At 35.5% G+C, this 27,580-nt stretch overlaps 1 protein-coding gene across 2 annotated transcripts; it reads left to right on the forward strand.

The window, feature by feature from the left end:
• The first annotated feature begins 4,618 nt into the window (after nt 1–4,618).
• On the forward strand, nt 4,619–27,580 carry LOC125853255 (uncharacterized). 2 transcript variants are annotated; one of them, XM_049532923.1, is made up of 31 exons: nt 4,619–5,085; nt 5,943–6,405; nt 6,502–6,756; nt 6,870–7,082; nt 7,193–7,324; nt 7,436–7,565; nt 7,652–7,698; nt 7,790–7,891; nt 7,992–8,099; nt 9,665–9,807; nt 9,870–9,964; nt 10,057–10,135; nt 10,919–10,970; nt 11,053–11,133; nt 11,421–11,516; nt 11,619–11,722; nt 12,379–12,835; nt 15,014–15,049; nt 15,239–15,440; nt 15,519–15,652; nt 15,786–15,966; nt 16,064–16,299; nt 16,419–16,514; nt 17,108–17,194; nt 17,296–17,328; nt 17,428–17,562; nt 17,644–17,704; nt 17,831–17,886; nt 17,973–18,029; nt 18,132–18,252; nt 27,019–27,580. In XM_049532923.1, exons 1-31 carry the CDS (start codon nt 4,703–4,705, stop codon nt 27,153–27,155), a joined length of 4,512 nt encoding a protein of 1,503 aa, XP_049388880.1. In that variant the 5' UTR covers nt 4,619–4,702; the 3' UTR covers nt 27,156–27,580. The 2 variants fall into 2 exon arrangements, with proteins under 2 accessions (XP_049388880.1, XP_049388881.1); XM_049532924.1 differs by having other exon boundaries at nt 15,525–15,652.

The following is a 27,580-nucleotide window of genomic DNA, read 5'->3' on the forward strand; positions in this document are numbered from 1 at the left end:
CTCCATTAATTATTACAGACCATTTTCATTAATATATTCCTTGTATTTTTTAATTCCTATCTTAATATATTGCGTGCAAATAAAGAAGAAGTTTAAATAAAATAGCATATACTACAAGTTAGAATTTAATTTGAAACATGCAAATAATGTGGTAGGAGAAAAGAGATGGGACCAAATAAATATAAGTGCGGATTGTAAGGCTAGCACGTACGTACGTAAAGTAGGGGAGGTTAGAGGTGGGAAAATAAATTAAATTGAATTGAAATGTCAACGGCGCCAACCAAATAAAGCATGAAAATATACTCAGTCGGTGGCATTTGAATCCCTAAATCATCATTATTGTTTTTTTTCCTCCTTCCGCTAGGTATATGATATTCATATTATAGTTTGATTATTTTAATATTATGTTGCGTAGGGCATCAATAGGAGGCAAACAGTTTCTATCAAGAGTTTTTTTATATTTAAAAGTCAAACTTGATATATTTGATGAAAAAAAGAATAACATCATATACTGCACTTATTATTAAGAATAGATTGAAAAGGAATGTAATAAAGAAAACGACTTGGCATTATTATTTTATTTTATCAATCGTATTAGAATTTTCTTCTTATTTTCTCCCATTTAATTTGTCGAAAATATAGCAAAATATTTTTAGCCTTTTTGTTGATTTACTTTGTGGGCCTGTCTTGTTGCATGATGCACGGCACATTCTCAAGGTAGGGATTTCACTAGATAGGTATTAGGTAGAGATGGATGTGGATTCAATGAATCGGGTTAATCGAAATTTAATATTTTTAATATAAAGTATAAATTTATATATATAATTAAATCATAAATTCGCCTAAGTTAGCAGGTAAAAAGAAAAGACTAGTGCTTAAAAATCCGACTGACATTGAACTTAAACTAGTTGTTGCCATTGAAAGAGAAGAGAGCTCCGTGACTTCCGAGCTTAGCTCTTTTCCGATGCAGATGGATAAACCGATATTTTCTCTTTCAGTTGCTGCTCCGGGGAAAGGGTATATTTTTATGGGAAAATATTTCTCTTCATTACTGTTTTGACTACTATTTTTTATGGTGTAGTGGATATGAATATGTATCCTCTTATTTATTTATTTATTTGTTTGTTTGTTTGTACACTAACTAATATTTTTAAAATCTAAGATAAATTATTTCCGACGTAAGATATAATGATTTTGAATTTTTGATATAATCAAAATTATTTTTCATTGAAACTCAAAAATAGTCTTTAAATTAATAAATATTAATTTATCAATTAAATAATAATATTTCATGATTCTGACAATATAAATTTGGAGAAGTTCTACCGTAAATCCAAACATATATGTCGTAGCCAGGTGTGTTTTTCGTATAACAAAAATATTTACCAAAAGATATTTTTAAAATTCTAATGGTTGGTTGGTTAAAATATTTCCTTGAAAAACAAAAATCTTAAAATTTAAGAAAACTCCTTAGAGAGTAGAAAAACAAATTTCACACATGATACTCATTATTCCCCCTCCCCCCACCCCTTTTTTTTTTTTTAAAAAAAATACTCTATATGTTAATACTGGCTTTATTGTATTTTTCTCATCTAAATTATATATAAATATTTTTAAATTAACACTTTTGTTAACTTATTAAACACTATAAAAATCACTTACTATCAAACAAGCATTGTGTAGTTTCATTCGTACCAAGCACATCCAAAACTAATGATAGAGTGAGTATTTTCGCTAAGAGGTTCAAAATATAAAGAAATAAACAAATGATGAAGTCAAGGGGAAGTCAACATCTACTATTTATGCATAAGAAAAATAATATAATTTTTTTGCTTAAAAAATTCCGAATGAACCCCTCGATCCTATGTGGCTCCACCCCGACCCACAATGTATGATGGTAGTTAGTATATTGGCTCTCTTGTCATTCATGACCTCTCTAGGTATGCAAATCCTATTAATATGTGATTTATTATTTGTGACCATAAAAGAAGACTTGGAAGCATGTCTTCATAATTGAAGAGCGGTAGTACAAAGGAAGTTAAAATTGGCCATCCATCATGAATTATTCATGAAAATCCCCTTTGAGCCATTATTGCGGATGTTAGTTACAACATATATATAATTGAGTACCACAAATTCTTGGTAGTTGGATTTGTGGAATAAAATCAAAATATTCCTAGTACCAACCTTATAATTTTTCAAAACAAGACAAGACTATAAGTTGGGAAATAATTATAAAAAAAGTAAAAAACTTTTTTTTTAAGCAATATATTACCATTTTTAAAGGTAATAGGGTAATATTAAATTATTCTTCTAAACTTTGATATATTTTTTTAATAACTGTCTCGCTGAACTAGAATGGATCCCATGATTATGTTTCATACGATCGAACGCACAAACATTTTTCTTTCTTGTGGTTGTAGACATGATAAAAAAATACAAGGATAATTATGATAGTTCACGGTAATTAGCACGATTTGACATAACAATTGTGTTATTTTTAAATATATTTTCCGATCTATATCTATCCTTGTTATTGTTCTACATTGTTGTTTGTGCTTATAATGTACATTATAATTGCACACATATCGAGGATGTAATTATGGAAAAGAAAAATTGGGCTCACTTACATTGCATGTTTATTATCTCATTTGTTATTCCTTTTCCTAATTAATCCAATAATTAATAGTAATAACCAAACTTTCACAAAAAAGTTCTCTACTTTTCTTCTGGAAAAATGCCATTGGGATATTTTAAAACAACTTTTATTTTGGTCGTGTAAAGCAAAGATTTTAATGGAATAGTAACAAAGCTTTTAGAATAAACAATAAATAAAAACATTTTAAATTAATTTTTTCCAAAAAAAAAAAGAAGAAGAAAAAGGTTGAACAAAGATTATGAATTCGGAGAGCTTTTTCCCTAAAGAGTTGATTAGACTCGTGGACTTATAAGAAGAAAAATTACCACTTAATAATCTCTTATTAATGCGTAATTTGCGTGGATCAACAAATTTACTTTTTGGTTGAACACTTAAATTTTTTAGATGCAACTATTAATTAATGATACTAACTACTTTGAAAAAAAAAGATTTTTCCAACTATTTATAAGATATTATAGTATTAAAAATAACTAAAAATATTGGAATTTTCATATAACATTTTAAGTTCGTATTACATGTGATGTGTAGAAAGATAATAACGTATTAATCCTATTTTATTAAGAGCAATTTGTTTTAGAGTAAGTATTACATGTGATGTGTAGAAACATAATTAGGTACTAATCCTTTTTATTTAGAGCAATTTGTTTGAGATTAGCAAAAAATAGAAAAAAATACGTGTAGAAAGATAATTAGGTACTAATCCTATTTTATTTAGAGCAATTTGTTTGAGATTAGCAAAAAATAGAAAAAAACATGTGTAAGAAAGATAATTAGGTACCAATCCTCTTTTATTTAGAGCAATTTGTTTGACATTAGCAAAAATTGAAAAAAATATATTTCCGTTGCCGGTACTTGAGAACCCGGGTCTCTCGGGTGAGAGCCGAGTATCACCAACTAGACTACAACGAAACTTGTTACTTATACCTAAATTAATAATAAATATAAATCATCAAATCGAGGATTGGAGAGGGGAGAGGTGGTAGAAAGGGCTCAACACATGCTTTTATCACATCGACCTCCTCACGCTCAACACACTTTATCTTCACCCACACTCCACACTTTATATCCAACATTATATTCATAGTATTTGTTTAAATTATATATAAATATTTTAAATATAATATTTTTTAATTTATACATCAAACACGAAGAAGAGCATCAAGATTAAAAAAGTGAAGACCAGAATATAAATAAGTCCACTGATTTTTCTAGATTTTTTTTATTATTATTTTTTTTTACCGAACACACCCTTAATGTTGAGTAATAATAAAAAGAAAACTTGCAGAAACTTCCTTACAAGTTACTTACTTTTGTTATCGTTGAGATATAATAAATATACTGAAAGATACACTTTTTATAAGTGCTATAGTATATTTAGTCAATTGACATGTTATTTTACAAGTTTTTTTTTAAAAAATTTTTCGCCCTTGCATATTTTTAAAGAGATAGACTTCATATCCTTTTATTTTCATCACGAGATATAATTTGAGGACTTGTATAATATTCTTTTTTTTTTGTTTTAATGATATGTGCTCTAATTTATTGAACTTTTTGCAAAATAACTAAATCAACGGTTCTTTAGCTTCTCTACCTTATAATGATTGAAATAAAATATGCATACATCACCCTTTTTTATTTTGCTATGTGGGATTATACTAAAGGTATATTATTGTTGATATAACAAGATAGGAAAGATACAAATAAGAGAAAAAGAAAGGTTATGGGTCAAATAGTAGAAGAGCCCAAAGACACATCCACACTCTCATGCTGTTATGTTCAATTTAAAAATGTTTAGGGGGCAGCGAAGATTCTTTAAGTAGTTTGGGGGCTTGATGGATAGAATCCCAATTTGACAAAGGGTCTAAATGCAAAATATGAACCATGGGAGGCAAAATTTGCAATTTTAAGAACAATTTTGGGCTAAACATATAAATTATCCTCCTTTACTAATTTCAAAATTTCTCAAAAATTTGGCGCCTTTTTACCTCCATTATCAGAAGCTTCAAACACAATCTTCAGCTCAGAAACCCTAGCAGAAGAAAAATGGTTCTTCCCCAGAACAAGCAAATCGGTCCTCGTAAACGTCCGGCGAAATTGAAAACTGGATTCGTTACTCCGTTTGCTCCGCCCAACAAAATTCCCAAATCCGTTGTCGCAAACGAGGAAAATGTTCCGCAAACAGCTTCGGAATCGGAAGCGCCAAAGTTAAGACAGTCACAAACTGTAAATTCGATTGAGAAAATGATTTCAGTTCTAGCGGATGCCGGCTGTACACTGATCAACCCCTCGGGCCCGCCCTGTCTACCGTCTGATCTACATAAGCTTCGGAACCAATTAAACAGTCTCTTCTCATCCGATTCTTCTCTAAAGTCTGAGTTCCTCCTGGGTCTCTCGTCTTACGTCAACTCTCCCAGTAACCTTCGGCGGTAAGCATGAAGGACTGCTCTGTTCAATATTCCCTCCCTGCCTCCCATTTTACTTGTATATTGCGTTAGTAAGTAAATGAAAAGCATCTTAGAGCGTCAGTGGGAACATTACATCATTGCATAAAGTTTAAGTGTGTAAACAAATTTGAAAAGATTAGAGTTAATTTTGGAATAAACTGGGACTTAAGTTTGGTCAAAGGGAGCATTATCTTATACTGTGTGGTGAGAGAGGGGGTTGTGTGGTGAACATTTTACTTTCCAACTTCACCGATATATGAGAGCTGAAAAGCAATGAAGACACACAATGTTTTGAGCAATGAAAGAGCTTTATGTTGTTTTATTTTATTTTGTGTACGTTTCCTGTGGAACATAGTATTGCTTTGCTAAAAATATTAGCATGTAACTCTTGTTTTTATGCACTTTCGTGTTTAGAATACCAGGAATCTAAATGACAAGTGAACTCTTTTATCGCAACCCAAAAACATGTTACTACTCTAGCTTTTAACCGCCTACCAGATGTCTCAAGGGTGATACATGGTTTTTGGCAAGGGACTGCGAATCTTAGTATAGGAAATAATGGAAATGATAAATGTAGAATATCATTTCTTACTTGGTCACTTATAACAGATGGGATTTTAGATTCATTCATGGGAAGCCCTTGTAGGTATCATTTTTATGCTTTCCAATAAATGGATCTTGAATTGTAAAAAAAGGCTTTTTGTGGCTTCTTGGAAACACGAGATGCATAATACTTGTGGAACAATAAATTTATTATTCGTTTTCCAAAATAAGAAATAAATGCTTGAGAAAGCTTCTCATCGGCATGTCTAACTGTTGCAACTATTCGGTTACAACAGCATTTTATCACCTTCAAAACGAGATGGACTTGGATCAGTACGAAGTGACAGCCTGGCAAGAGTACTGCTACTGGTTCCTGCAGTCCAGTCAGACATTCAAAACTTGCTGCTCGAAAAGCTTCCTGAGTATTTTGATGTGGACCCTGCCGGAAATATTGGAGGGAGATCATCTTCTTTATGTCTTGAAGAGGACATAGCAAGGTTGATCCTTAACCAATTCCGGTGGCTTGACTTCCTTGTAGATTCAGAAGCATTTACAGAAAAACTGTTTCAAGTGTTATCTATTTGCCCGGTTCATTTGAAGAAGGAGATAATTGGGTCCTTGCCCGAGATTATTGGGGAGAAAAACAACAAAACTGTTGTAGATTCGCTTCAGGAGATGCTTCAAGAGGATTCTTCCATAATTGTTCCCATGCTCGATTGTTTCTCTAACCTTCATTTGGATGATATGTTGCAAGAACAGGTTGTTTTGTTGAACATATATTAGATTCAGTGGTCAATCTACTAAATATTGACTTTCACCTGAATAACAATTCCCTTTTTGTGAAACTTGTAAAAGGTCATTACAGTGGCGTTATCTTGTATCCGAACTATTGATGCGGAGCATATGCCCTACCTATTGAGATTCTTACTGCTTTTGGCTACGCCAACCAATACTCGTAGGATTATTTCACACATCCGACATCAACTGAAACTTGTTGGAGCATCAAACGTTTGGACCACACAACAGAGTAAGATGAAGGGAAAGTCAGTCGTCAACAATGTAGAAGCTTCAATACTTGATGCCTTGCGAACAAGTCTTCGATTTAATAAAGTGGGATTTACAATTTCTATTTCTTTATACTTGATAATTTCATTGAGTCATTTGTCAGTAGGCATAAATATTTACATCTGTTCTGCTCTTTATACATGGTGAATTGTTGGTAGGTAATTTGCCAAGAGACATTGAATGAACTGAAAAGCGTAGAGAAAGTTCAGGATCATAAGGTCATAGACATATGGTTGCTTACGCTTATATACATGAACAACGAGCCTTTACAAAAGATTGTTGAGAAGTTACTGAAGAAGAAAATTCTTGAGGGCTGTATTGTGGAAACTATGTTTGATCAATGTGTTTCTGGGAATACGGATTTGACTCGGGTATGGCTTACACTTTGGTATTCATCGCTGTGCAAAACCTTATATTCCTATTTCCTGTGCAAGCTATATTTGTGCAGTTCTTTGTGTTGACTTATTATGCTCTATACTAGGATTATCTTCCTACCCTCCTTTCCATTTCTGAGTACTTACTGGCTTGCAAAGAAGATAAAGTACGGGAATTCGGCGTTCGCATGTACACAAATCTGTTCAAAGAGCTTGTGGATAGTTATTCAAGGCAGGAAGTAAGATTGTATTCTTGAAGCATTTAATAAATAATTTCTCCTGATTTTTGAAGTAAATGCAAAAGGTTGTATTGCATGCTCCAAGTGTAATTAGCTGTTTCTTATTTGAAGGTCCTTGGAGCATTAATTACTCATGTGGGTTCTGGGATAAGTCATGAAGTGAGTTCTGCTATGGATGTGATGGTCCTCCTAGCCTCGAAGTACTCACAGGAGTTGATTCCACTTTCTTCTCATATAACTGGTGTGCTTGTTGGAGCAATATTAATGCTGACTAGAAAATTTTGCCATAAATTTTAGTTATATGCTTATCTTAATACTTCTTTTCAGGCATCCTAGATTACTTGGAGACATTTAGTATTGAAAACCTGCATAAGGTTGGTGAAGCCATCACTGTGCCTCTCTTGGTAATGTCATAATTTGAGCCATTTCCTGGCTTGTCTTTGAGAAGCACTTTTTATGTTTCAGGTGTATGAAGTCTTCAGCCTTCTGGCATTTTCTGCTGAAGTGAGTACAGGGCCCTTTGGATCTCCTATTTCAAATGAACTACTAGTGATTGTGAGAAAGCAGGTAAATCTGTAAATGGATAATATGACATTCTCTAGGATTTGTGACAGTATCCTTCTCTCGAGTTACAATGACAACTTATCCTATTTAAATCTTCTGGCAGTTGAGTCATCCTGATCTTACTTATAAGAAGATGGGCTTAATTGGAACTCTTAAGATAGTATCCTACCTTGGGGATGCAAAAACTACGAAGCATCTTCCATCATCTCAGGTAGCCTGCTGATACTTGAGGCAACTTTATCTTATTCTAATTGTTCAAATTAAACAACATGATGTTGCAGTATTTTTGAATCATGTATAATTTGACCCTGTTCCAATCCTTTAATGCTGAAATTTGTCTTTCTGATTTCTATTAGTAGCCCTGTATATCAGTATACACACTAGCTAATCATTCTTTTAATACTTATATTGTGTAGTCTTCTCAAAAGGAAGGACTACTACTAGAAACCAGAAGACATACTTCAGCATTATATTCGAAGCATGACCAAAACTCCTTATCTATAGTGAGGCTACATATACCATTTGTTATTAAACAGCTTTTTAGAGTTCAAATTCATTTAATTATTCAAAAAATTGAATTTCGATATTATGTTCTCTATGTCAAATTAACTTCCAGCTATTACTATAATATTTTCTTACAATAAAACTAATATAATGGACAAGTTAATTAACATTTCAAACTTATCTAGTCAACTGGCATTATAAAATGGAACTGAGTACAACTTTTTGTGCCAATAGTAGCAATACGGTTTATGTGAATTCAGTAATGGAGGTCTAGTAGTAGCTAGGACTTATAGGAAAAAGTGGAAGATATGAAAAGGTACTGGCTACATTTGGTTCTACTCAGATACACTGTATTGCGAGATTATTGTGCTTTGCTGACTATCTTAAATTTGTTTATTAGTGCTCTAGGTTATTAATGTGTTTCAATAATGCTTACAGCGAAAGTCTTTTTATTGGTAGATCTCTTCTATGTTGGTATCACAGTAAATAATTTCCCTGTATGATTACTGGTAAACATTTTTTTTTTTTGAAATGGTAAGTAATATTGATATAGCACAAATGCCTGAGTACATTCTCCTAAAAAACCAATTAACCAAACGAGGAAAACATTAACCTATCTATGCAAGCTTTCTACACACTGTAACAAAGTTTCCACATCATTGACAAAACTCATATTACACCAACCAGAGGAAAATAATACAGTCAGATCTGATCTTCATTATATTGTTGACCTGTCCTTCAAAACATCTTCTATTCCTTTACTGGTAGACATTTTTATCATCTAAAAATCTTGTAATCTAATTTCAACACTGGTTGTTATTTTAGAACATGATAAGTACATGTATATATCATCATTAAAGTGCTTGGTAATATTCCTTTTTGGCCTTCACAATTTTTGATGATTAATGAGAGTAACTGTGCTGATCGTATTTTAAAACAAAAAATTACTTAGCCATTTGCTATATTTGATATTTCCCTCAAACTACTTGATATCAAGCTGTGTGTTTCTCCAGACAGGTTTCAAGAATTATATGTACTAACTTGTCAATATGCACAAATGTTACCTTCTCAAAAAAAGAAGAAGAATTATCTTGTAATATTTCCGGGATGTCTTCCATTGAGTTAGTTTTTCATGTTGCGTTTCCCTATTTTATTTCTCATGATATTTTAGATATTTGAGCTTCTATTTAAAAAAATTTCATGCCATAGTTGCTTTGTTATGATGCTTCCAACTTATGAGATTTGGTATTTATTGATTTTGAGATTTTTTAGAAGTCAAATTATGAGGAAGCTTTGGAGCTCTTGGAAACATCTATGAACTCTTGCAAGCAGCTACCACTTCCATTAATTATGTTTTATGATGAACTGGCTTTAACATTGAAGAAAAAAGCACTTCATCCAGCCATAGTGGAATGGTAAGCATATGATTATCCCCAAAGATTTATATCATAGTACATAAAACGTGCATTACTCACAGGACAAGCAAACATGTTGGGGACTTCGAATCAAAGTTTTTGTGTGACCTCGATGGTGGGGAGCTTATGGTCAAAGACTTATATTGTGGTTTGGAAGGTAAGCTCCACATGTGCATTCCAGAAACTTCACTAGCAAATTTCCATTAAATAATCATCAATTGAATTTTTGACTTTTGTTTGTAAGTGCAGGAGACTTATGGATGAACCTTGACGGAGACATATCTCCTATATGTCTCAATATCTTGCCACTTGTATCCTCTTCTTTGCGGTAATTTTGTAATTCTTCTTCGTCTTACTGCTTGAAAAGTTTATACACCCTTATATGCTGAATTTCAAGTATGGAAACAAACAAAAATTAAATGAGAGGAACACACCTACTTTTATTACCTCACTTTTACTAACTGGCTTGATACTATGAAGCCAGAGAATCACTAACTTATCATGGGAGCTTGAACTTCTGATTATCAGGTTTAGGAAATAAAATTGTCAATCTGAAAGGAATTCTTTGTTGCAATATTATTTCCTGCTCTTAGGCTCAGCTTTACTCAGATATTATCCTGACTCCCTTAGGAAACTGTTATGCTCATCCTTCACTTTTTATGAAATATGATAAAAAGGTTCTAGGAGATATTTTGCTGCACTTCAAGGACATTTTCTGAAGTTAGAGGAAACTCTGATCTTTGCAGAAATTGTGGAGCGGCTTTAATTAAGCTATATACATCTATCAGTTAGTCCCACTGCCCTCTTTTAACTCATGGAATGAATTGTGCCAAAACATTGCAGCTAGGAGATGTTTCATTGCACCTTGAAGATGTTGTATGGGCTTGAGGGAAAATTTGACATTTGCACCACACTGCAATCTTGCAGCGTCTATGATAAAAATTTCTCCTAGTATTCCTTTGCTGCTTAAAATTGAATTTCTGTCAAATTTCTGAGTCAAAATCACCAAAGTAACCTTAGACTTATTGATATATATTTAGGTTCTGGTAATTTTCTGCCTGTCAGTGTTGTTATTCTGCATAGATGGTCACATATTATACAACTTATGCAGGGCTGCTTCATCACTGCAAATTCTTCCTGCAAACTTTGTTTTGCTATCTTCAGTAAGTACATTAAAATTTTTTAAAAAGAATTTCATCCTCTAAATCCTTGAATGTTCCATGTTTGATCTCAACTCTTTGTTAGATTGAGGGGTTGGCGAATCAAGGATCTCTTGCAGGAATTGATGCACTTCTTGGCTGTCCTATACACCTTCCTTCCTCTAAGGTGGGATTCAGTGCCTTCCCAGTTACTCTTATAAACAATTTCAATCACACTCACTGTGAAATTAGTTGGTACATTTGGCTTTACCATTTTGTTCAAGTTTGAAGTGTGGTGATCCTTAAGCTAGAATTATTCGGAAAACAATATTTAGTCACTTGGCAGTCGATGAAGCACTTGATGGGCCAAACTCTTTCTTCCCATCTGGTGGGAGAGTTTTACTTATACCATGATAATGTTATGCCTGCTGCATGCCTTTCATGTGCTAATTGTGTCTATTATATTTGTGTCAGTTCTTCCGTGAACCACTTTGGGGCTCTTTAAGTGGAAAGCAAAAGCAAATCATGATTCTATCATTGTACTATGCTGCCAATTGGCTGCGGGAACTGGTAGGTAGTGCTGATAATCTCGCCAGTGTGATGTTGGTAATTTATTTCTGACAACTTGATATTTTGAAGCATGCTATCTGACTTCTTGGGTATATCATGTAGCTCAATGCCTTCTGTACTCAAGCTGTCGATGAGTGCAATGCCGTCAGTCAAGCAACAAGAGAGGAGATAACTCTTAAACTATTTAAGCGGCTGAGGAACCTTGTGTATGTCCACGTGTCCTTTTCTTGTATGCCATGCATGATATAACTTTTGACCCCGCAAGTTTTGAGGACCCTTTTTGATCTCCTAACTAGTTGTCAACTCTGTTCATCTTCGTGCATCTGTCACAAACAAATTGTGAAGGATATTATCTGTTTCCCAGATCCTATACCTAATAACATTAACGGTAAAAGGAAATGCATTGTCCCAGTATTTTATAAGGTGCACCCACTACTTTTGAATTTTCTGTGAGATATCAGAATGAGATAATAACCCACTCTGTACATGGTAATATTTGCTCAACTTATATGGGTCTTCACTAGTTGCAAAGTGATTTGAAGCAGTTCTATAAAAATCTTTATTCCTGCAGGTTACAAGGATATATAAATACAAAATTATAAATTTTTCAAATGATTAACTTTCATTCTGTATTCATCCTATGCTTTGATTTTACAAATGTCAGACCTGGATGAACGTGTTATTTTGCTATAGTAAACTTCGTTAATGTGTGTTCCTTCTCTCTAGCAACTTTACTCTGCAATATGCATATGCATCAGCAACTGTATGATAACTTTGATCCACAAGGCAGTTTTTTTTCTCAATAAAGAATCATGCTGTGACAACAGAACTTCATAAGGTTAACAAGAGTTTACCAATTCAGATTTCTGGAGAGCTTGCTAAACATTTCACTCAAACAATGCTCTTTTTCCTTACCTGAACTCCAACCTCATCCGGAGTCCTTGTCGCCTAACCAACTTGATCATAATAGAGATCAGGAGATGAAGAATGAGAATGGTAATGGTAACGTTGGTCTATCACAAAAGAAGAAGAAAGAGAAGAAGAACAGCCAAGCATCACTTACTGATGGAAAACTTAGGCAGCCAACCATCATGGATGTTTTGAGGAAAGCAGGTGCAGTTCCAACCCAGGAACCAAGCACCGGTCCATCTGGAACGTGTTCTAAAGGTAGTGTGCCTGAGCCATCAGTGAATCAACCACATAATATTAATATGTCAGCGAATGTAGATGTTTCTACTGCTGTGGAGCATGTCGAAGCACAAAGACACAAATTCAGGCCTCTTTTGCTGGATTGCTTTGCTATCTTAACTTTTCAGAAGGTAGTGTTAGTGTTTTAATGAGTTCTTTCTTTTCACTGTTTCAATGGGTTATTATTTGAGCAAGTCAGTGCCTGAAGTATATGGGTCTATTTGCTAGTGTCACTCTTTCAAATCCTTTTTCCTCCAGTGCACAACCTGCATTTGATTTTCCATTTCTTCCTGGCCATTCTATCTGGATATTGTGGGCTGGGTATTTCTTGCATCTCAGATCTTCTGTTAGTTTTCTTAAAAGATGGGGTAGCAAAAAAGGGTTGAAAATGTCTCTCAATAAATTTATTAATCATACGAGGGTTTCAAATAGCCAACAGAAAACACAAAATCTAAATCTGCATAATTTAAAATTTAAGAAACACAAAATCTTCAAATAGCCACTGAGGTGTTACTTTTCTGGGGGTGTCATCTTGATACTTATCCTTTGTTTGATTATTGAACTGTATCTTGCTTCTTCAATCAAGGTTTAGTCAAACATCTAGATAGTTAAGAAGATAATTGAGAGTTCATTACCATGAATACACCTCTTAGGCATTTTCGTGATATTTTCCATTTCACAATTTTCTCTTGAGCACAAAATGCTTTTAGTCAGGGGCGGACCCACATGGAGGTTTTCGGGTGCTCGAGCACCCATTAACCTCGTATCGAACTATATATACTTGTATTGAAATTAAGACAAAGTCGTATAAAACTAAAGGTGAGCACCCATGCTACAAACGATTCAATTGGTTTGTTGGTTGAAAGTGGGTGCTCAAGGTTTACATTTTGCTTCTTAGCCCCAGTTCGAATCCCTCTAAACACATTATTTCTACCTTTTCAACTCTTCTCTTTGTGCCTTATAATTTCCAATTACACTTTCTTTTATTTGTTTATTTATTTACTTTTGTCCTTGATCTATTTTCCCTTTCACATTGTCCCGCCGAATTTTCTTAAATTAAATTTTATACAAAAGTTCCAAAATTCCTTCTCCCTTTTTCAATATACTTTTACTCAATTTTTTTTATTAATTTTTTTCGCAATCGTATTTAATTATCATTTTTATGACTAGTGTTAAATTTATGCATTAATATTTTGTGATTGATAGTTAAAGAAGCAACCACGATCGTAAAATCTTGAAGCGGTCACTGCTCATGTCTAATATGCAACTTAATCATGATTTTCCATGTTTATTTACTCTTTCTTTCTCGTCAGTCTAATTAGGGTAAATGAAAAGGGAAGGGAAAAATATTATGTTCTAGAACCTTCATTTAAGTTCTCCAACTCAAAAGCAAAAAAATCCTCTTTCTCGTTGGTTTGCCTTTTTGGTAATTACAATAGTTCGTGAAGGTATATTGTTCCTCCTCTTTTTTTTTTTCTTGAACCAATTCAATGATTTTTGATTGACTATTAATTTTTTTTTAAAAAAACACTCTTGTTGAGGAATTTTAGCGCGCAATTACGCTCTTTGTTGGTTAATACAAGTTTATATTAAAAATAGTGAGCACCCATAATCGTAAAATCTTGGATCCGCCACTGCTTTTAGTAGCATGATAGAGTATTAAGCTCTAAGATACCTTTCCAAAAGAAAAGAAAAGTTATTTGATTAAAGACTTGGGGATTGTGTGATTTGAATTATTTACCTGATTTCATCAATGTTTATCACATTCATTAATTGCTTAATATTTGGTAGTCACGCGGGAATGCCACCTTATGGACTAATAGCCACAATATTACTCTGATGAAAGTAGTTAATATTGTACTTATTGTTGAATGAACACATCTAAATAATCAGAATCAGTTTTCAAACCAAATCCATATAGGCTTTTGTTCTGATGATGAGTTGATTGATTGCAAACTCAGCCCTTACTCTTGTGATCAGTTGATATGTTTCATTGCTAACTTGCATCTTCCTCTGGTATTGTTTTTACCTTCCCTTGTTATAATTTTTGTAAAGGAAAAGTGACATATCTTTCTTCGGTCATTAGTTTTGAGGTACATCTCATTCTATTCTGGCAATTTATGCAATTCTATTTCCTTCAATTAAGAGTAGCACAAAAAGAGGAGATTTTTCTGAACTGAGAGAGAGTTCTGATTTTAAGTTGACACTTGATGTCGTTGCAATGTGTAAATTCATATAATAGCTGCCAGAAATCATTGCTGGACCCGTACAGCGTTTCTAACTTGTTTCAGTATGGTTTTTCAATGCAGACTCAGGATTCCTGCTGTGCAGATCCAGCTTCTGAGGTATTCAGTGAGCTCCTTTAGTCATGCCCTCTTCACTAGTGTATAGATGAATCTCTCACACCCGTGTTCAGTTCTTTTTTCCTCTTTAATTGTTTACATTTATAATATTTGGAAATTGGTGCGTAAATTTATATGTACTTGTCTTTAGACTTCAATCTTTGAGAATATCTAACTCCCTGGTGGTACCAGTTGCCCCTTTGTCTATATTTTCTGAGGGATCTAAACAAAAAGCTGGACTACTGCAGTCCACGAAGGCATATATTGGTTAGACGCATGAGTGTTCCTCCTGCTTTTGGTGAGATGAAAGTAATAGAGTTCATAAGCAAAATTCAGCCACTATTTCCTTCCCTTAGAAGACATTTGGATTCTGCAGTATCTGGTGTTAGAAAAGGTATTACAGCTGACTTTGTCAGATGCCTTGGAAGAAATATTGCCAAATTTTAGAATATCTTACAGAGATTTTATGCAGATACAGACACATGCCCAGATCATTGGAGAACTCATTCTGCCTTTGCTGGAAATCCTGATATACCCTACATTACAAGCTTTGGACCATCAGGTTCTAGATCTGTCATAAAAGAGACACTTCAATGCTTTGGCAAGGTAAAACATTTCGGTCTAAAAAGCAGAACCTAAGGAAATGGAGGGGTGGGGAAGTACCTTTCTTTTTTCCTTCCTAGAATTTCTTATCAAATTTGTTTCTCATTGTTTTCTTTTCCTTTTTCCTCAATTGCAGATGTTAAACATACCTAATGTTCAGAGAGACAGGTCAGTACTTTCTGATCTTCTGGAGGCATTACAGCCAATCAGCATTTTAGACTGCTTTTTCGAAGGCATGCAATTGATTCCATCACCAGGAGATATAGGTTATTTATATGCTGGTGCATATTTATTTGTTGGGAATATATTTGATGCAGGTATGCTGCTTATGAATTTTTTCTTCTTGATCACATATTTCTCTCATTTACCATTGAAGAATATGTTAGCCCCTACCACTTGACTTTTTCCTTGCAGCATGTGCTGTCTCATTTGCTTTGGCTTCCAAAGTATTGTTAAGCTTGGAATCAGTACTTGTGTCTTTCCGGACTATCCTAGATAACGATCTCAACGATATTGGAAAAGATATTCGTACAGGTTTTTCAATAGAGCTACTTTCTTTTCTGTCCAAGAAGCTGGGGACTTCTGCTTACAAACTCTTGATGCAAAAGTGTGATGGTGTTAATGACATTGAAGATGGTCAGAAAGTCAAAGTATGTTAATCTAGTGGCTACAGCAAACATCACCATCGTGTTTCTTGGATGACTGCTGACCGTTCAATATGTTTTCTTCATTTTAGGGTTGCTAGTTTGATTGATTATTTTAATTGCAGGCAGAGGTAATTCAAAAGCTTTTACGAATTTACTTGGAAAACTGCCAGTCCACTTCTGATTCCCTAAGTGAGCTTGCCTGCTCTGTTTTGCCCCAGGTGCATATATTAGGTGGTTTTACATAATTGTTTCTTTGACAGATCATTTGTTGTGCTTGAAGCGAAGTGAAAACTTTCCTAGATATGTAACATATTGCATCAAAACTTTCTGCTGTGAGCTTATCTGTTACAATTCTGCTAAAACTTTGCTATGTTTTTAACACATTGCATCAAAAACCTTCTGCTGAGCTTCTATCTGTTATGCAACATGCTTCTAGTTCAAAGGTGTAAATGGAGACCTTATGGATTCTTTATAACCTCCTTTAGCACTTTAAATAAGCTTACTACATGACTATGCAATACTTGTTTGATTGCACCTAGCCAAGTGCATTTACATTTTGACGGGTTCAAACATATTGGAAAAATTATGAGAGCAGCAATATTTGCATATTAAGTGGCAAGATTTAAGTGAATGTTTACATATTCTTAATATTTTAAGAATTGAAATGCAATGTCTTAAAAATGTTCTATAATTTATTAGTCATTGGATTTCAGTCTCTAGATAATGTTAGCATATAATATGCTTAGTGGTCTGTCACCGTGATACACTCCTAGGAAAACCCTAGCTTAATCCTATTCTGTTTATATGCCAGGTTTCATCACACAGATCTGCATTGGAGGATGGCTGTTGTTTTCCTACTCTCTGTCCTGCAACATTTTACATTTGGTACCGGGTATTGGTAAGATTTCCACTATGCGCTTAATTCTGTGTGCATTATCTTTCCCAGAGATTTTATGCGTTCTTAAGAAGACCTTGACTGATGATGACTTGATGCTGCAGCATGAAGAGAACCTTGCCATGATTAACCACTTGGTTGGTACCAAAAATATTGCATATTATTTAGAAGCTACACATCAACAGATTGAAATTCCATGATGAAAATAATTGTTGTGTTTTTCTTTACTTGCTTAGGTAAAGGAGATTTCACTTCTGGAGAAAGCCAGGGGTGGTGGTGAAGTGGAAGATGTCAAATGCCTTCTGAAGAAACTACAACAATCTGTTAATGTGGTTGTATCTTTAGTCAATTTGTGCAAGACCCATGATAAGGTGGTTGGTTATCTTGCTTAAATTTCTTATTTGATTGCCTCTTAGCTTTATGCTACTGACATAATTGGTGTTGACTAATAGGTCAACGTCCGTGCAATTGCTGTCAAGTTTGGTGGGAAGTTTGTTGACTCTTTCCTCAAAGGTACTTACCTCTATCACGGGTCAGGGTACAAGGACTTATTTTTCAGTTAAGGGAGGGTGTAGTCTTTGGCCTCATCATTGTGATTGTTACAAAATATGATGTATTGGAATTAACAAATGTCTTCAGGTTTTGGCTTCTTACAGGGGCAATTTGAATTGCACCGTGAGCAAATAATTCAGATGGTAAGATGAGTGAATTACTGGCTTGAACTATAGTAGATGCGAAAAACTGACTTTAGATTAAGGAGCCTCTCTATATTTATTACCAGGTTAGAGAGCTTCAGACAGCAACGAGAACTATCCAGACGCTTTGTTCAGACGCAAAGGTTTGTACAGAAATCCCATATGTTTTGGTCAGGTTATGCTCATTCGTTGTGTCCTAGACATCTTTCTGCACTTTCATTTGTATTTTCTTTTCTTTCTGGCAGGGCATGAAACAAACAGCAATAACCAGCAAAATCCCCATCACCAAGAGATCTATGGAGCGGTTCTTATTTCGTGTTAAGGAACTTCTTCACTCAACGTCAAGTGGATGCACTTTTTGGATGGGTATTTTGACATTGCATTTACCTAATATTACTTTAATCAGATAGTTGATCAAATGGTGGTTTATAATATTATTCGTTGTGCTGTTTTTTGTCAACATTCAACCGTTTAATGTGAATGATACTTGCCTTTGAGACACGCGCCTTTTCGAAATCCTCCTAGACACGAATCCCGATGTAATTTTTAAATCGACTTCCAACCCATAACCCCACTGTTAGTCCTTCTGAACACCGGAATCCTCTGTTCCTCTTCTTTTTCTGACAATCTCCTTCCACCAAAGCCTCTACCAGACTCCCGTGACCCAACCCCAAAAAGACCCAACCCTGGACCCCACCCCCCGCGCGCGCGCTCGCACTACCTCCCAGAAATCAAAGTCACTCGCGGCACGCGCCGGCGCGTGAATCGACATTATTCATATATTCAGTTTTTTCTTGGATCGTTTCAGGCCACAAGGGCTTGCACCTCTCATTGTGTCTTCGGTTAAAGCACTTACCTTTCTTTTCATCAATTATTTAGGAGAAAGATGGAGAGCAGAATCTTTTTCAGATTAGGGGGTAAGTCTTATGCCTTAACTGATACCAAACTAGCCTCAGATTCTAGGTTTGAATGGGTGGAGAGTGCTAGGTTATATATGAGAAGAATGAAGCTGAGTAGAGTAGCTCTACAGAAGATTTAATGAAGCTTCAGAAATCTAAGGAAAATCTTTCAAAACTTGGAGATGCAGTGATTTAACTACCCTTATTTATTGCTCTTTGAAGTACAATCGATATGGTAGATTTCTGTCTGTTATTATGGTTAAAGGAGAGCTGAGATCTATTATTATTCTCCCTGAAATCACATTCAATACTATCTGGTTTGATCTCTCTAAGAAAATTGAGGTCTTTATTAATAAGGCTGAAATTTTACAGAGAGATACTTTAAATGCAGGGGAGATAATCAGTAATGGGCAAATAGAAAAAAGAAGTTATAAGGAAGCTCTTCAAAAAAACAGATGGCCCCCTAATGAACTTCAATCAGTTCCAGAGAGTAGCACAATGGAGATAAGGATCCTCTGAGGAGAAGTCTGGGTGGCGGCTTCCCAGATTGCGATGAGATACCTTCTCGTAACGATGTTAGGAAATGGGCACAGAACACATGGAGAGGCATCCACAACATACAAGTATTTGATTTGAATGGGATCCAATTCCTTTTTGAATTTCAGTCGAGAAGGGATGTTGAAAATGTGTTAGCAGGGAGATGGAGTAGGAGCAACCATCTACTTGAACTGGAGTGGTGGTCTCTGACGATGGGAGCTATTCCATCCCAAAAACAATTTGATTGGTTTTGGGTTCGAATTCTGGGACTACCGTTACATTTATGGACTGATAAAGTGATGAAGGAGATGGATGACCAGTGCGGTGGATGGATTGAAGCGGAAGAAGAAACCCAACTTAAGAATCACTTGAGATAGGGACGTATTCAAGTCAAAGGTCCTCTGAAGGAATTCCGGCATACGTAGAAGTGTGTGATAGAGAATTCAATTTTTCTTTGCCGATATAGTGCGAAGCTTCGGCAAGATTTAGACGGAAGTCAGATCTAATGCAGATTGATCAAACAAAAGGTACAACACAACATGTATCTGGAAGGGAGCTCTCACAGCAACACTCTTTGCAGACTTTTATCCCAAAGGAGGTGGAGCCCAACATATTGGGTAATGATTTGCTATTAGGTTGTAATAAAAATGGGGAAGAGGAACGCATGGGTCTGCCTGAAGAACATATGAGGAAAATAATTCAAAGTTTGGGCCCAGGAATTGTATTAGAAGTGTTGGACCAATTCAAAATAAAAGGTAATGGGTCATAGGAAGCCCAATTGCCTATGAAAGACACCATTTTGTTGGAAAAGGAACCTTTTGTTGACAACCTCTTTCCGACAGAGAATATTTTCTTTTTAAGCTCGAGTATATCAGAGATGGAGATGGGGATTGGAGTGAGAACTGAATCATCTTTTGCTAAGGATGATGTGACAATTTTCGATGGGTCGGAAGTATTAGGGGATGAAGATAACAACATGCCTATGGTTATCTATGATACCGAGGAGGCAAGAATTAATTTAGTAGAAACTGATAAGAGAACTTCACCAGGGTAGTTGCTCTTCTGTGCAAATTACATTATTTGAAGATACTCTTCCTCTTCAAATTAATGATAGTCTCTCAGAACAAGAAATTGAAGACAAAGCTTCACTTTGGGTACAATCCAATGTACTTAAACTCAGCCAACTCTTTGGGGTTGCTTTTGAAGGATGTGATAAGGTGGCTTTTGATCAATTTCTAAGAATTGATCAAAAGAGGGGGGAATTGAGGCAGAAGAAGGTGGATACAACAGCAATCAAAGCAAAGAACACAACCCCATAGGAGATAAGAAATTTGGAATTCCATGATAAGTTTAAAGAAGTGGAGTCAAGAAACATGGGGAGAATAACAAACACAAATCTCCAATGACAGTCAAAATCCTTTCTTGGAATGTAATGAGGGTAAATGGAGAAGATAAAAGGGGATAGTCAGGAGATTATTTCAACATTGGGAGGCTGATATTTACGTTCTGGTTGAGACAAAATTGGGAGGACTAGAGGTGAATGTATTCAAACAATTATGGCAAAATAAATGGATAAGGGAATTTCCATTGGATGCTATAGGCAGAAGTAGTGGTATCTGTCATGCCCCGAGCCTACACCCTGGGCGAGACTTGCACTCGAGAACCATTGCTAGCCCCAAGCGAACCCTTGGCCTGGCTTACTTACTCAACGGAAGACTTAAACATCAGAAATACCTCAATAAGGAACTTATGAAATACTTAAAATGTCTTTAAAGGAAATCTTCAAACTAGCCAATAAGGCTATTCAAGTCTCATAGCAAAACATTTGAAATACAAAGTTAAAGGACTCATAACTAACTGTCTATGAAGCCTCTAAAACAAAGAGGGATGTCGGGACAAGACCCACGACATCCTAATAAACTAAATACTAAAACAAATGATAAAGAAGAGTCCTCTGGATAGCAAGGAGGCTCACCAACTGACTCTGAGTGCTCAGCTGGATGAACGAGGCGCTGGATAAGTTGCCTGTGTCTGCATCATTAATAGATGTAGGCCAAATGGCATCAGTACATTGAATGTACGAGTATGCGAGGGGAATACTAAACATAACATAAGCTTCAAAACCTAGGCTTACTCAACTCATGAATAACTTAACTCAGTAAAAGCAACAACACATGCAATATATGGAAAACTTTTAAAATAATAGAAAGCAACTCAGTTTGTTAAAGAAATGCGATAACAACTCAACTTACTCATATAATAAAGTAATATAATACTGTGGGAGATTCTCTAACCGACAACCACCACTATGAGCCTAAGTTGTGATGGTCTTGCCCACGCTGCCAGAACTATCCTATACTTTGCCGTCATATAGAATGCCGTAACTAAGTGAATCCACTAGTTTATGCTAAAGAGCACTAAGGAATCATCTAAAAAGTATGATCCTTTTCTACCCGTGATGGCTACATGGTTTATGGAGACCTGAGTTATTATGAACTCGCGTTCCCATATCGGTGGTCAATACTACTCCCAAAATATACTCAGCTCATATGTTTTAAAAACAAAACTTTTTCTTTGGTTTGAGATAATTACTCAAAAATTTAGCTCAAAAGCTCTTTTTGGAAATCAGTGTTTCCTTTCTTGCTCAAATGTGAAAACATTTTTAACTCTTTGGGAATACTTAGTTCCCGTATAATCTTTGAAGAATTGAACTTTACTCTTACTCTTTACTCAACTCAAAACTTAAGTCTTAAAACAAAGTTAAAACGTTTGTGAAAAACTTTTGGAAAACTTTATGAACTTCTCTTGACTTAACTCTTAACCTCTTGACTTGACTCTTAACTTCTCTTGACTTGACTCTTAACTTTCCTTATTTGAACAACCCAACTTCCAATAGGCATATCTCACTCATACGAACTCGAAATCGCGCAAATTCGGCGGCGTTGGAAAGATAATTCCAAGATTTTTCCTATGACATCTGGAAGCACACCTAACTCATCGTGAGCTAGGAGTTATGGTCGTTCGATGTTGACCAAAAACCCAAACTTAACATAGCTTAACAAATTTCTAGATTTTTCATTCTTTCCTAAAATGACTATTTCCTATTCTAACTCTTTCTAGTTCTTTCAATTAGCGAGATGTTACAGTATCGTAGTAATGTGGGATAAGAGGGTGTGGAAAGGAGAGCTGGTGATAGCAGCAAACCAAATGGTAACCTGCAAGTTTGAAGGCATTAATCAGACATTCACATGGTTTCTTTCAGCTGTGTATGCTTCCTCTGACCCAAATAATTAGAAGAGGACTTTGGCAAGAATTCATCAACATCAAAGAATTGTGTAATGGGCCTTGGGTAGCTTGTGGAGATTTTAATGCCACAAAATATCCAAACAAAAGATCAGAAGGGCACAAAATTACTACACCAATGATCGAATTTTCTGAACGGACAATGAGATGTAGTTCATCGATCCTCCTTTATTTGGGGGGTCTTTCACATGGAGAAGAGGGGGACAGCCACATGTCTGCCTCCATAATTGATAGGTTTTTATTCTCTTCCTAGTGGGATGAGACCTTTACACGGATTTGAACAATTGTGGTTAAGGGTAGAGGGTTTCTCAGACAAGGGTAAAGAATGGTGGGTATCTTTCAATATCATTGGTACGAGCCCTTATGTCGTAGCCTCAAGTTGAGGATGCTAAAGGGGAAGCTAAAAGAATGGAAGCTGGAGAATAGGAACAATTGGAATCAGAGAAAAGAGGAAATTCTAAATTAGCCGTCAATTTTAGAAAAGACTCATGAGTTGAGACTACTATCAGACGATGAATTACTTCAAAAAGTACATCTCTCAATGGAGTTTGAAGATATTGCAAAAAATGAGGAAATAGCTTGGAGGCAGAGGTCTAAAGTACATTGGCTCAAACACAGAGACAAAATATCAAGTATTTTCACATGATGGCTACATCCCATAAAAGATTTAACACTATTGACAAGTTGATGGTGGAAGGGGTTATAGGATCCATAATCAGTTACTACCAAAATCTTTATAGAGAAATAGTGGAGGCCAAATTTTAATCTACATGGAGCTAAGGCTGGGCATTCGGTATTTCGGTTCGGTTTCGGTTTTTTCGGTTTTCGGTTCTTGTACAACGTGTACCGAACACCGAACTGAAATAATTCGGTTCGGTTCGGTTTTTGTTATTTCGGTTCGGTTTTTGTTAATTCGGTTTTTTGTTATGGGCCTGCTTAGTGGGCTTTTTAAAATTTTGTAATTTTTTTGTTTATTTTATTTATGTTTATTTCTTTTTGCTTATTTTACTCTGTTTTTCAAATTATTGTATAATTCAAAATAATAAATTGTCGTTAACATTGAAATTTATCCTTGTTATAACATTGAAATTTACCGGTCGTTGTTGTGCTACGGCTGCCAGCTGCCCTGCTGCGTGCTGCTGGTCGCCGGAATGGTCGACGCTCCTATAGTCTGTAGACGACTAGACGTGAGAAGTGGGAACGGTAATTTTTGCCTTTTGGGAAGTGGGTTTTGTAAAGTTGAAAAGTTGAAAAGTTTGAAAAGACAAACTTTTGTTTTTAATTTTAAATTATTATATTTATTTTTAAATATTAATAATTAATATAATATTAATATATATTATAATTTAATATATTTCGGTAAACCGAAATACCGAAATATCGAATTACACAAAAATTACATACCGAAAACCGAACCGAAATACCGAAAAATACAAAATCATATATCGAATACCGAACCGAAAACCGAAATACCGAAACCGAATTACCAAAATAATTCGGTTCGGTTCGGTTTTTCGGTGTTTATGCCCACCCCTACATGGAGCAGAAAGGATTACACAAGAGGAAAATGAATGGTTGCAGAGGCAATTTGAGGAAGATGACGTTTTTAATTGCATAAAATCATATGCTAGTGATAAGCCCCCTCGGACCAGATGGCTTTCCGATGAGTTTTTTCCAAAACTTTTGGGAGATACCGAAGACAGACTTCATGAATGTAGTGAGACAATTTCACGAAAGACATGAAATAGAGAAGAGCCTCAACGCCACCTATGTGGCTCTCATCCCAAAGAAGACAAAAGCTATGAAACTTAGGGATTTCAAACCCATAAGTCTCATTAGTGGTGTGTACAAGGTTTTTGGTAAGCTATTGGCTGAGAGATTAAAGAAAGTGATAAGTAAATTAGTGAACAATCACCAAATGACGTTCATTCAAGGTAGGCAAATTATGGATGCCGCATTAATAAACCAGTGAGTGTAAGTAGAGATCCCAGGAATCATGTGCAAGCTTGATATAGAAAAGGCATATGATCATGTCAATTGGGAGTTTCTACTTAATATTTTGAAGCAGATCGGGTTTGGAGACAAATGGCTTAAATTGATAGGTTTTTGCATCAAACTGTCAGGTTCTCTATACTTGTTAATGGAGAACCTGCTGGTTTTTTCCTTCAGAGAGAGGACTACGACAGGGAGATCCTCTCTCCCCTTTCTCCTTTATCTTAGCTATGGAGGGTATTAACAATATGATTAGAGTGGCCAATCAAAACAACTGGATAAAGGGTTTCAACATAGGTAACCAGTTCGGGGTTGATTTGCAAATATGTCACCTTTTATATGCAGATGACACAATAATATTTTGCGATGCAAAGGCAGAACAAGTTAGTTACATTAGAGTTGTTTTGGTGATTTTTTAGGCTATTTCCGTGCTGGCTGTGAATGGGAGGAAAAACAACATCTTCCAAATCAAGGAAGTGGCAAATATACAGATGTTGGCAAGCATCTTGCAATGCAAGATAGAGCATTTACCAACTACTTACCTGGGAATGCCTTTGGGGAATAATCACAAGGAGCTTGGGATTTAGGATGGAATCATTGAGAAGACAGAGAAGAGGTTGGCTAATTGGAAGACAACTTATCAATCTCTGGGAGGAAGAGTCACTCTGATCAATTCGGTTTTGGGAGCGTTGCCTACATATGTTATGTCACTTTTCCCTTTACCAGCAAAGGTAGAAGAGAGGTTAGATAAATTGAGACGTGATTTTCTATGGTCGGGGAATAAAGAAGGGAAAAAAATACACTAAGTTAAATGGTAGACAACCTTACTAAGCAACAAGACAGGAGGTCTTGGTATAAAAAATTTGAGGGTCCAAAACAAAAGTTTACTTTCTAAATGGCTTTGGAGATTTGTCGTTGAAGATCAGGCATTATGGGGAAGACTAATTCTCCACAAGTATGGGCAGAATGAGGAGTGGGTGTCTAATGTAGTAGATAGCACGTATGGGGTATCAGTATGGAGATCAATCAGAAATTTATGTCTAGTTTGAAGGAGAATTTGGTGTTCAAAGTGGGAAAGGGTAACAAAATATTTTTTTTGGAAGGACAAGTGTATTGAACAAGTGTTTAAACTCGGTTTTCCCATATCTCTTTACATTTTGTACCAATCATGATGCTAAAATTGCTGAGATCTGGTCCCCTCAGGGATGGAACCTCACCTTCAGGAGAAATCTAAATGATTGGGAAGTGGATAGAATTGCTGAACTGCTACTGAGATTGGGTGAATTCACAGGCCTTACTACAGAAGCAGATGGTATAAGATGGAAACACGACTCTGATTCCGTGCGTAGACTGTATACGAGAGAGATCATGAATCACTCAGGGGGAATTCTTGGTCCATGGAATCAAATATGGAAGGGCAACACCCTAACCAAGGCGAAATGCTTCACCTGGTTGGTCTCCAGAAGGGATGTCTCACTCAGGAAAAACTCAAGAAAAGAGGCTTCCAGATTATCTCCAGATGTTTTTTTTGTCATGAGAAGGGAGAAACTAACAACTACTTATTCTTATACTGTAGGATTACTGTTCAGGTGTGGCACAAGATTCTCATCATTTCTCAAGAGCCCTGGGTGATGCCAAAACATACTGTTGATCTTTTGAGCTGTTGGATGAGGAAGGGGGAGGGAGCAAGACCCAAAAAAGATGGTGGTCTATAGTACCTATTTGTGTCTGTGCTATTTGGAGAGAAAGAAAGCTCAGGTGTCATGAGAATATTACTAACACTATTCAGAAAGTTGAAGAAAATTGCATTAACATGTTTTTTTGGTGTAAAGAAGATGGTATAGAAGAATTAGAACAGTTGGTAGACTTCCTAGGATCTATGTAATTATGGATATAGCTTGTAACTTTTTGGAGGTAGCCAACATACCCTTAATGCTGAAGAATACAACTTTACCTTTATAAAAAAAATATTATTCGTTGTGCTAATCAAGTTTGCTGTGATTTAAAAGCCAAAATTTTCCATGTTCAATACATGCATGGATTTGATTGATCTGATATCAATTGGATCCATTCTGGGAAAGCATGCGCCACATCTGTTACATTTATAGGAACTATGTCAAACAAATTATGATGCTATGAGAATTCTTTTTAAAGCTGAGGGCGTGGTGGTCCTTTTCCAGATTTAGAACAGCATAATGATCAAATTTCATGCTTCTGGTGATTCTTTCTGGTGTCCCCACACACGTGAAAGTTTGTTAACAGTTTGTTGCATTGATAACTTAAGCTTTGCCTAGTTGTAGAAAATCTTGATGCTTCAGGCTTAAATTTTTGCAGGCCAAACATATCTGAATTTCGTCCTCACATGTACTGATTGCCTTAACCCATTTCTTTATTTTGGCAGGCAATCTGAAGCATAAAAATTTGATGGGGGATGTAGTTAGCTCCCAAGCATATGTAGATGATCAAAAAGACAATATGGACAATGTTTCAACAGAAAATATGGATATAGATGAACCCACAGATATTGCTGGTGAATGAGGACCTAATTAATTCAAGCAACAAGAGCTGACCGAGAAAATATCTCTGACACAGCTACAGTCAACTCAAGATATTATGGTGAGGTCTATTGATTTCTAACCCTTGCCTAATATGTATGTGAATGATCGGTGGGTGGGTGGATCCTTAGGAACTTTCCCAGCCTTGAGTTGTACGACTCTGCATTTGCTCTATATTCCATCCTTCACACCTCATGCTTGGTATAGCCCATCTGAGAAGTGATGGAATAGGCATAAATTCCGTGATTTACTGCCTACTATGATGCGTGAAAGAAAGAAGGTGTCTTGTGCTTGCATATACTATTGAGCAAGTATTACAACATTACAATTTGAGAAGTCAAACAATTTTTTCTTTGAATGTGGAATTTCAAACATGTTTTAAAATATTTTAATTATAAGAAAAGTGTA

Source organism: Solanum stenotomum, chromosome 1, assembly GCF_019186545.1.
Source record: "Solanum stenotomum isolate F172 chromosome 1, ASM1918654v1, whole genome shotgun sequence".
NCBI classification, from domain to species: domain Eukaryota; kingdom Viridiplantae; phylum Streptophyta; class Magnoliopsida; order Solanales; family Solanaceae; genus Solanum; species Solanum stenotomum.

Bases quoted from the DNA above. Each gene is read 5' to 3' on its own strand.
- LOC125853255 (XM_049532923.1), top strand. From the start codon at position 4,703: ATGGTTCTTCCCCAGAACAAGCAAATCGGTCCTCGTAAACGTCCGGCG. The intron at 11,723-12,378 runs GTATGTCCACGT...TTACCAATTCAG, and splicing joins AAGCGGCTGAGGAACCTTGT to ATTTCTGGAGAGCTTGCTAA. The intron at 17,563-17,643 runs GTGGTTGGTTAT...GTTGACTAATAG, and splicing joins TGTGCAAGACCCATGATAAG to GTCAACGTCCGTGCAATTGC.